This window comes from Cetorhinus maximus, unplaced genomic scaffold (assembly GCF_964194155.1).
Source record: "Cetorhinus maximus unplaced genomic scaffold, sCetMax3.hap1.1 HAP1_SCAFFOLD_1901, whole genome shotgun sequence".
In the NCBI taxonomy this organism is placed as follows: Eukaryota; Metazoa; Chordata; class Chondrichthyes; order Lamniformes; family Cetorhinidae; genus Cetorhinus; species Cetorhinus maximus.
In genome coordinates this window covers 10,591-21,240 of record NW_027597841.1, presented here as the reverse complement: position 1 = coordinate 21,240, position 10,650 = coordinate 10,591, and the positions used below count along the sequence as shown (strand labels likewise).

The 10,650-nt window shown below is 47.3% G+C and overlaps 1 protein-coding gene across 1 annotated transcript; it reads left to right on the top strand.

Annotated features, from left to right (window-relative positions):
* The first annotated feature begins 3,210 nt into the window (after window positions 1-3,210).
* uqcc3 (ubiquinol-cytochrome c reductase complex assembly factor 3) lies at window positions 3,211-10,196 on the top strand. Its single transcript, XM_078537106.1, has 2 exons — window positions 3,211-3,337; window positions 9,773-10,196. Exons 1-2 carry the CDS (start codon window positions 3,224-3,226, stop codon window positions 9,935-9,937), a joined length of 279 nt encoding a protein of 92 aa, XP_078393232.1. The 5' UTR covers window positions 3,211-3,223; the 3' UTR covers window positions 9,938-10,196.
* Window positions 10,197-10,650: the final 454 nt, after the last annotated feature.

Genomic DNA, 10,650 nt, shown 5'->3' with positions numbered 1-10,650 from the left:
TAGACTCAGGGGTGGCACCAGAGGACTGGAGAATTGCAAACATTATGCCCTTGTTCAAAAAAGGCTGTAAGGATAAGCCCTGCAATTACAGAGCAGTCGGTTTAACTTCAGTGGGCAAGATTCTAGAAACAGTTATTTGGGATAGAATTAATAGTGGCATGGAAAAATATGGGTTGATAAGGAATATCATGGATTTTTAAAGGAGAAATCGTGTTTAACTAACTTGCTGGAGTTTTTTGAAGAGGTAATGGAAAAGGTCGATGAGGGTAATGCTGTCATGTGCACATGGACTTCCAAAAGGCATTTGATACAGTGCCACACAACAGACTTGTGAGAAAAGTTATTGCTCATGGAATAAAAGGGACAGTAGCAACTGGATACAAAATTGGCTGAAAAATAGGAAGCAGAGAGTAATGGTCAATGGATGTTTTTCAGGCTGGAGGAAGGTTTGTAGTGGAGTTCCCCAGGGGTCGGTATTGGGATCCTTACTTTTCCTGATATATATTAATGATCTAGATCTTGGTGTGCAGGAGTCAATGTTTGCGGATGATACAAAGATTGGGAGTATTGTGAACTGTGAGGAGGACGGTGTGGAACTTCAAAAGAACATAGACAAGTTGGTGGAGTGGACAGATAGGTGGCAGATGAAGTTCAGTGTGAGGTGATGCATTTTGGTAGGAAGAACATGGACAGAATATAAAGTAAGGGGTGAAATTTTGAAGGGGGTTCGGGAGCAGAAAGATCTGGATGTATGTGCATAGATGGTTGAAGGTGGCAGGACAGGCGGAGAGAGTACTTAATAAAGCATATAGTATCCTGAGCTTTATTAATAGAAGCATAGAATACAAGAGCAAGGAGGTTATGCTGAATTTATATAAGACACTTGTTAGATCTCAGCTGCAGTATTGTGTACAGTTCTGGGCGCCACATTATTGTAAGGATGTGAACACATTGGAGAAAGTGCAGAAGAGGTTTACAAGAATGGTTCCAGGGATGAGAAGCTTCAGTTACGACGATGGATTGGAGAGGTTGGGACTGTTCTCCTTGGAGAGAAGGCGGCTAAGAGGAGATTTGATAGAGATGCTCAAAACCACGAGAGGGCTGGACAGAGGAGATCGGGAGAAGCTGTTCCCTCTCATAAAAGGATCAAGAATGAGAGGGATCAGATTTAAAGTATTTGCAAAAGAAGCAAACGTGACGTGAGAAAAAACTTTTTCACATGAGTGATTTGGGTCTGGAATGCACTGCCTGGAAGTGTGGTGGAGGCTGGTTCAATCGAGGCATTCAAGAGGGCAATAGATGATTATTTGAATAGAGACAATGTGCAGGGGTAAAAACAAAAAGCTAAAAGCCACTGCGGATGCTGGAAATCCAAAACAAAAACAGAATTACCTGGAAAAACTCAGCAGGTCCGGCAGCATCGGCGGAGAAGAAATCAGTTAACGTTTCGAGCCTTCATGGCCCTTCGGCAGAACTGAAGCATGGTTAGAAGAAAGGAGAAATATAAATTGGTTTAAGGTGGGTGGGGGGGTGGGGGGGGCGGGGGGAAGAGACACATTGAGGGTGTGGTGTGGTGATTGTGGAGATGAGCAGATAATCAAAAGATGTCACAGACAAAAGGGTCAAAGAGGTGCCGAAGGTGGTGACATTTGTCTGAGAAAAGTGCTAATTAAGAATGGAAGACAGGATATTCAAAGTACAGCTCTAGTGGGGGTGGGGTGGAAAGACTAACAAGGTTTTAGTTTAGATTTAAAAATAATGGAAATAGGTGGGGAAAGAAGAATCTATATAAATTATTGAAAAAAAAGGTGGGGGGGGGAAGAAACGGGGTGGGGATGGGGGGAGGGGGAGTTTAAGATCTAAAGTTGTTGAATTCAATATTCAGCCCGGAAGGCTGTAAAGTGCCTAGTCGGAAGATGAGGTGCTGTTCCTCCAGTTTGCGTTGGGCTTCACTGGAACAATGCAGCAAGCCAAGGACAGACATGTGGGCAAGAGAGCAGGGTGGAGTGTTAAAATGGCAAGCGACAGGGAGGTTTGGGTCTTTCTTGCGGACAGACCGCAGGTGTTCCGCAAAACGGTCGCCCAGTTTGCGTTTGGTCTCTCCAATGTAGAGGAGACCGCATTGGGAGCAACGAATGCAGTAGACTAAGTTAGGGGAAATGCAAGTGAAATGCTGCTTCACTTGAAAGGAGTGTTTGGGCCCTTGGACGGTGAGGAGCGAGGAAGTGAAGGGGCAGGTGTTGCATCTTCTGCGTGGGCATGGGGAGGTGCCATAGGTGGGGGTTGAGGAGTAGGGGGTGATGGAGGAGTGGACCAGGGTGTCCCGGAGGGAACGATCCCTACGGAATGCCGTCAGGGGGGGTGAAGGGACGATGTGTTTGGTGGTGGCATCATGCTGGAGTTGGCGGAAATGGCGGAGGATGATCCTTTGAATGCGGAGGCTGGTGGGGTAGGGGTATGTGCAGGGGTATGGGGAAAAGGCAGAGCAATGGTACTAGGTCATAATGTTCATTTGGAGAGCCAGTGTCGACACGATGGGCCGAATTACCTCCTTCGGTGCCGTTAAAATCCTGCGATTATTACTCTGAGTATGCCAGCCTTTACTGTAATATGCTGAGTGTGCCGCACTCTGATTTTTTACCGTAATCTCCTGTGCCAGAGTCTGAATAATTACTGTATTATCCTGTGTTTCACACATGCTGCTTTATTACCATAATACCCTGACCGTACCGCACGCTGATGTATTACCGTATTACCCTGAGTGCCGCATTCTGATTTAGTACCGTATTACCCTGAGTGTTTCGCATTCTGATTTAGTACCGTATTACCTGTGTGGGCCGCACTCTGGTTTATTACCGTATTAAACCGTGTGTGCCGCACTCTGGTTTAGTACCATATTACCTGGTGTGGGCCGCACTCTGGTTTAGTACCGTATTACCCGGTGTGTGCCGCACTGTGGTTTATTACCGTTTTACCCGGTGTGTGCCGCACTGTGGTTTAGTACCGTATTACCCGGTGTGTGCCGCATTCTGGTTTATTACCGTATTACCCGGTGTGTGCCGCACCCTGGTTTATTACCGTATTACCCGGAGTGTGCCGCACTGGGGTTTATTACCGTATTACCCGGTGCGTGTCGCACTGGGGTTTATTACCGTATTACCCGGTGTGTGCCGCACTGAGGTTTATTACCGTGTGATGTAAGCCGGGGCCTGTTGTCGCTGCGATGAGTAGCCGGGGCCTGGCCTCCGGGATCTGGATGTTTCTGGCGGCGAGCGCGGCCGCGCTTTGCTGGGCGGTGGCGGGGCCGAGCGAAGAGCGGAAGAAGGAGCTCGTCCGGGTAACGGCCGCGACCGGGGACCGGGGCCGGGGGGGGAGAGGGTGTCCCGGGCCCGGCCGCTCAGCCCCTCTCTCCGCCTCCTGCCCCGGGCCGGGTGTCCGGGTTCCTGGCGGGCGGAGAGGATCCGGGTCCCGGGCGGGCGGGTGTGGAGGGTTTTGAGGGTCCGGAAGGTTCTGGAATTTTCCCCATTTAAATTTTTTTTACCGGTTCCGAATTCGCGGATTTTTCTCTGGGTTTATTTTGATGAAACGTCTCTGACCCCAAATCCTCATTAAAAACCCCATAAAACCCCCAAATCCTCATTAAAACCCCATAAAACCCCCAAATCCTCATTAAAAACCCCATAAAACCCCCAAATCCTCATTAAAAACCCCATAAAACCCCCATTCACACCCCATATACCCCCAAACCCTCATTAAAACCCCATAAAACCCCCAAATCCTCATTAAAAACCCTATAAAACCCCCAAATCCTCATTAAAAACCCCATAAAACCCCCATTCACACCCCATATACCCCCAAACCCTCATTAAAACCCCATAAAACCCCCAAATCCTCATTAAAAACCCTATAAAACCCCCAAATCCTCATTAAAAACCCCATAAAACCCCCACTCACACCCCATATACCCCCAAATCCTCATTAAAACCCCATAAAACCCCCAAATCCTCATTAAAAACCTTATAAAACCCCCAAACCCTCATTAAAAACCCCATAAAACCCCCAAACCCTCATTAAAAACCCCCAAATCCTCATTAAAAACCCTATAAAACCCCCAAACCCTCATTAAAAACCCCATAAATCCCCCAAATCCTCATTAAAAACCCCCAAATCCTCATTAAAAACCCTATAAAACCCCCAAACCCTCATTAAAAACCCCATAAATCCCCCAAACCCTCATTAAAAACCCCATAAATCCCCCAAATCCTCATTAAAAACCCCATAAAACCACCGAATCCTCATTAAAAACCACATAAAACCCCCAAACCCTCATTAAAAACCCCATAAAACCCCCAAACCCTCATTAAAAACCCCATAAAACCCCCAAATCCTCATTAAAAACCCTATAAAACCCCCATTCACACTCCATATAACCCCAAATCCTCACTAAAAACCCCATAAAACCCCCATTCACACCCCATATACCCCCAAATCCTCATTAAAAATCCCATAAAACCCCCATTCACACCCCATATACCCCCAAATCCTCATTAAAAATCCCATAAAACCCCCATTCACACCCCATATACCCCCAAACCCTCATTAAAAATCCCATAAAACCCCTATTCACACCCCATATACCCCCCAAATCCTCATTAAAAATCCCATAAAACCCCCATTCACACCCCATATACCCCCAAACCCTCATTAAAAACCCCATAAAACCCCCATTCAGAACCCATATACCCCAAAACCTCACTAAAAACCCCATAAAACACCCATTAACACCCCATACACCCCCAAACCCTCATTAAAAGCCCCATAAAACCCCCATTCACACCCCATATACCCCCAAATCCTCACTAAAAACCCCATAAACCCCCATTCACACCCCATATACCCCCAAATCCTCATTAAAATCCCCATAAAACCCCCATTCACACCCTATATACTCCCAAATCCTCATTAAAATCCCCATAAAACCCCCATTCACACCCCATATACTCCCAAATCCTCATTAAAACCCCCCATTCACACCCCATATACCCCCAAACTCTCATTAAAAATCCCATAAAACCCCATCTACCCCCAAACCCTCATTAAAAACCCCATAAAACCCTATTCACAGCCCATATACCCCCAAACCCTCATTACAAATCCCATAAAACCCCATCTACCCCCAAACCCTCATTAAAAACCCCATAAAACCCCCATTCACACCCCATATACCCCAAACCCTCACTAAAAACCCCATAAAACCCCCATTGACACCCCATATACCCCCAAACCCTCATTAAAAACCCCATAAAACCCCCATTCATACCCCATATACCCCCAAATCCTCATTAAAAACCCCATAAAACCCCCATTCACACCCCATATACCCCCAAACCCTCATTAAAAACTTTATAAAACCCCCATTCACACCCCATATACCCCCAAATCCTCATTAAAAGCCCCATAAAACCCCCATTCACACCCCATATACCCCTAAACTCTCTTTAAAAACCCCATAAAACCCCCAATCACACCCCATATACACCCAAACCCTCATTAAACACCCCATAAAACCCCATATACCCCCAAATCCTCATTAACAACCCCATAAAACCCCATATACCCCCAAATCCTCATTAAAAATCCCATAAAACCCCCATTCACACCCCATATACCCCCAAATCCTCATTAAAAATCCCATAAAACCCCCATTCACACCCCATATACCCCCAAACCCTCATTAAAAACCCCATAAAACCCCCATTCATACCCCATATACCCCCAAATCCTCATTAAAAACCCCATAAAACCCCCATTCACACCCCATATACCCCCAAATCCTCATTAAAAGCCCCATAAAACCCCCATTCACACCCCATATACACCCAAACCCTCATTAAAAACCCCATAAAACCCCATATACCCCCAAATCCTCATTAACAACCCCATAAAACCCCATATACCCCCAAATCCTCATTAAAAATCCCATAAAACCCCCATTCACACCCCATATACCCCCAAATCCTCATTAAAAATCCCATAAAACCCCCATTCACACCCCATATACCCCCAAACCCTCATTAAAAATCCCATAAAACCCCATTCACACCCCATATATCCCCAAACCCTCATTAAAAATCCCATAAAACCCCTATTCACACCCCATATACCCCCAAATCCTCATTAAAAATCCCATAAAACCCCCATTCACACCCCATATACCCCCAAACCCTCATTAAAAACCCCATAAAACCCCCATTCACAACCCATATACCCCAAAACCTCACTAAAAACCCCATAAAACACCCATTAACACCCCATACACCCCCAAACCCTCATTAAAAGCCCCATAAAACCCCCATTCACACCCCATATACCCCCAAATCCTCACTAAAAACCCCATAAACCCCCATTCACACCCCATATACCCCCAAATCCTCATTAAAATCCCCATAAAACCCCCATTCACACCCCATATACTCCCAAATCCTCATTAAAATCCCCATAAAACCCCCATTCACACCCCATATACTCCCAAATCCTCATTAAAACCCCCATTCACACCCCATATACCCCCAAACTCTCATTAAAAATCCCATAAAACCCCATCTACCCCCAAACCCTCATTAAAAACCCCATAAAACCCCATTCACAGCCCATATACCCCCAAACCCTCATTACAAATCCCATAAAACCCCATCTACCCCCAAACCCTCATTAAAAACCCCATAAAACCCCCATTCACACCCCATATACCCCAAACCCTCACTAAAAACCCCATAAAACCCCCATTGACACCCCATATACACCCAAACCCTCATTAAAAACCCCATAAAACCCCCATTCATACCCCATATACCCCCAAATCCTCATTAAAAACCCCATAAAACCCCCATTCACACCCCATATACCCCCAAACCCTCATTAAAAACTCTATAAAACCCCCATTCACACCCCATATACCCCCAAATCCTCATTAAAAGCCCCATAAAACCCCCATTCACACCCCATATACCCCTAAACTCTCTTTAAAAACCCCATAAAACCCCCATTCACACCCCATATACACCCAAACCCTCATTAAAAACCCCATAAACCCCCAAATCCTCATTAACAACCCCATAAAACCCCATATACCCCCAAATCCTCATTAAAAACCCCATAAACCCCCATTCACACCCTATATAACCCAAAATCCTCACTAAAAACCCCATAAACCCCCATTCACACCCCATATACCCCCAAACCCTCATTAAAAACCCCATAAAACCCCTATTCACATCCCATATACCCCCAGACCCCCATTAAAAACCCCATAAAACCCCCATTCACACCCCATATACTCCCAAACCCTCATTAAAAACCCCATAAACCCCCAAATCCTCACTAAAAACCCCATAAACCCCCATTGACACCCCGTATACCCCCAAATCCTCACTAAAAACCCCATAAACCCCCATTCACACCCCATATACCCTCAAACCCTCGTTAAAAACCCCATAAAACCCCCATTCACACCCCATATACCCCCAAACCCTCACTAAAACCCCCATTCACACCCCATATACCCCTAAACCCTCATTAAAAATCCCATAAAACCCCCATTCACACCCCATATACCTCCAAACCCTCACTAAAAACCCCCATTCACACCCCATATACCTCCAAACCCTCATTAAAAATCCCATAAAACCCCCATTCACACCCCATATACCCCCAAACCCTCATTATAAACCCCATAAAACCCCCATTCACACCCCATATACCCCCAAACCCTCATTAAAAACTCTATAAAACCCCCATTCACACCCCATATACCCCCAAATCCTCATTAAAAGCCCCATAAAACCCCCATTCACACCCCATATACCCCTAAACTCTCTTTAAAAACCCCATAAAACCCCCATTCACACCCCTTAGAACCCCAGTGCCACACCAATACCCCATAAACTCCCAGACCCTCCTTAATACCCCATAAACCCCCATTCAGACCCATATACCCCCAGACCCCCCCAATACCCCATAAAACCCCCATGCACCCCCAGAGCCACCCCAGTACCCCATAAAAACCCATTCACACCCCATATACCCCTGACACTCCCCAATACCCCATAAAACCCCCATTCACACCCCATATAGCCCCAGACCCTCCCCAGTTCCCCATAAAACCCCCAATCACACCCCATTTCCCCCCAGACCCTTCCCAAAACCCCATATAAACCCACTATAAATCAAAAACACCCAATTGTTATATTCGTTCATGGGATGTGGGTGTCGCTGGCTGGGCCAGCATTTATTGCCCATCTCCAATTGCCCTTGAGAAGGTGGTGGTGAGCTGTCTTCTTTAACCGCTTCAGTCCATGTGGTGTAGGTACACCCACAGTGCTGTTAGGAAGGCAGTTCCAGGATTTTGACCCAGCGACAGTGAAGGAACGGTGATATATTTCCAAGTTAGGATGGTGAGTGACTTGGAGGGGAACTTCCAGGTGGTGGTGTTCCCATCTATCTGCTGCCCTTGTCCTTCTAGGTGGTAGTGGTCGTGGGTTTGGAAGGTGCTGTCTAAGGAGTCTTGGTGAATTCCTGCAGTGTATCTTGTAGATGGTACACACACTGCTGCTACTGTCAATCGGTGGTGGAGGGAGTGAATGTTTGGATGTGCCAATCAAGCGGGTTGCTTTGTCCTGGATAGTGTCTTGAGTGTTGTGGGTGCTGCACTCATCCAGGCAAGTGGGGAGTATTCCATCAGACTCCTGACTTGTGCCTTGTAGACGGTGGACAGATTTTGGGGAGTCAGGAGGTGAGTTACTCACCGCAGGATTCCCAGCCTCTGACCTGCTCTTGTAGCCACAATATTTATATGGCTAGTCCAGTTCAGTTTCTGGTCAATGTTAACCCCCAGGATGTTGATAGTGGGGGATTCAGTGATAGTAATGCCATTGAATGTCATGGGGTGATGGTTAGATTCTCTCTTGTTGGAGATGGTCATTGCCTGACACTTGTGTGGCCTGAATGTTACTTGCCACTTCTCAGCCTAAGTCTGGATATTGTCCAGGTCTTGCTGCGCTTGGACATGGACTGCTTCAGTATCTGAGGAGTCGCAAATGGTGAACAGCTGAAGATGGTTGGGCCGAGGACACTACCCTGAGGAACTCCTGCAGAGATGTCCTGGAGCTGATATGACTGACCTCCAACAGCCACAACCATCTCCCTTTGTGCTGGGTATGAGCACAACCAGCGGAGAGTTTTCCACGATTCCCATTGACTCCAGTTTTGCTCGGGCTCCTTGCTGCCACACTCGATCAAATGCTGCCTTGATGTCAAGGGCAGTCACTCTTACCTCACCTCAGGAGTGAGGAACACTGCGATGGATGGAGTTTAAAATGGGAAATTGAGAGATTATCCAATTTGGACCCAGGAAAAATCAACTGGAATGCTTTTCAACCGGTGGGAACCTAGGAATTATGAGGAGCTGAGGGATTTAGGGGATCGGAGTAGAGAAATAACTAAAGGCCAGTGGACAGCTAGAAAATTCAATCAAAAAGTCAAAGAGTACTGCCCAGAGGCTGCAATACAGTGAGTGGAAGTGATGGTTACAGTTGTCGATAGCTGTGGTCAGACCCCGTGTTCAGTTCTGGACACCGCCTCTGGGAGGAGATATGGCGAGGACGGGTTTGCATGTTATCCTGAGTATGGAAGATTAAGGGCTGATCTGATGGGGATGTTGGTGCTTAATGTGTTTGTGCACGGTTGTGACCTGCTCTTTCTGTTGGTTATACAGCAGCTGCCTGAGTCAAATCAAGCCCAGCTAGAGGCTAGCAGGAAGAGAAACACTCTGCTCATGCAAATCATCAAGGAGTCAGCAGAGAGTGAGAAGAATGTAGCTCTGGAAAGAGACTGGAACAAACTTTCCAGGTCAGATCCTGATTCCAAAACTTCCTGGTGATGGACACAAAATGCCAAAGGTGGTTTGACGAATTAATGATCCGACGATGACCTTGGCTGGAGGGAGCAGATGTCGCCTTTGGAATACAAAACAATCCTTTGCTTCACAGGCCCAAGATAAACCCTTCCCCAAGTACTCTGAACAATTCAAGGAAACTCTCTTACATCAAATCCAACCTTCCAATACAGAACAGAGACCATCGTCTGAAATGTAATTATTGGAAACTTTCTGTGTATTTAATTAAAGTTTTGACAGTGAACAGTATCTAATGATCTTATTCTCCTTGCCCTGTGCGGAGATGGTGGGGATGGCAGATTCCTGCATCTTTACCATCTCTCATTGCCCCATTCTGCCCTGTCCAGCTCCGCCTGTGCGGCACTGCCCCACCTGTCCAGCTCCGCCTGTGCGGCACTGCCCCACCTGTCCAGCTCCGCCTGTGCAGCACTGCCCCACCTGTCCAGCTCTGCCCCTGCGGCACTGCCCCACCTGTCCAGCTCCGCCTGTGCAGCACTGCCCCACCTGTCCAGCTCCGCCTGTGCGGCACTGCCCCACCTGTCCAGCTCCGCCTGTGCGGCACTGCCTCACCTGTCTAGCTCCGCCTGTGCGGCACTGCCCCACCTGTCCAGCTCTGCCCCTGCGGCACTGCCCCACCTGTCCAGCTCTGCCTGTGCAGCACTGCCCCACCTGTCCAGCTCCGCCTGTGCGGCGCTGCC

Coding starts and splice junctions, on each gene's coding strand:
- uqcc3 (XM_078537106.1), top strand. CDS start 3,224: ATGAGTAGCCGGGGCCTGGCCTCCGGGATCTGGATGTTTCTGGCGGCG. Junction 3,338..9,772: donor GGAAGAAGGAGCTCGTCCGG/GTAACGGCCGCG, acceptor TTGGTTATACAG/CAGCTGCCTGAGTCAAATCA.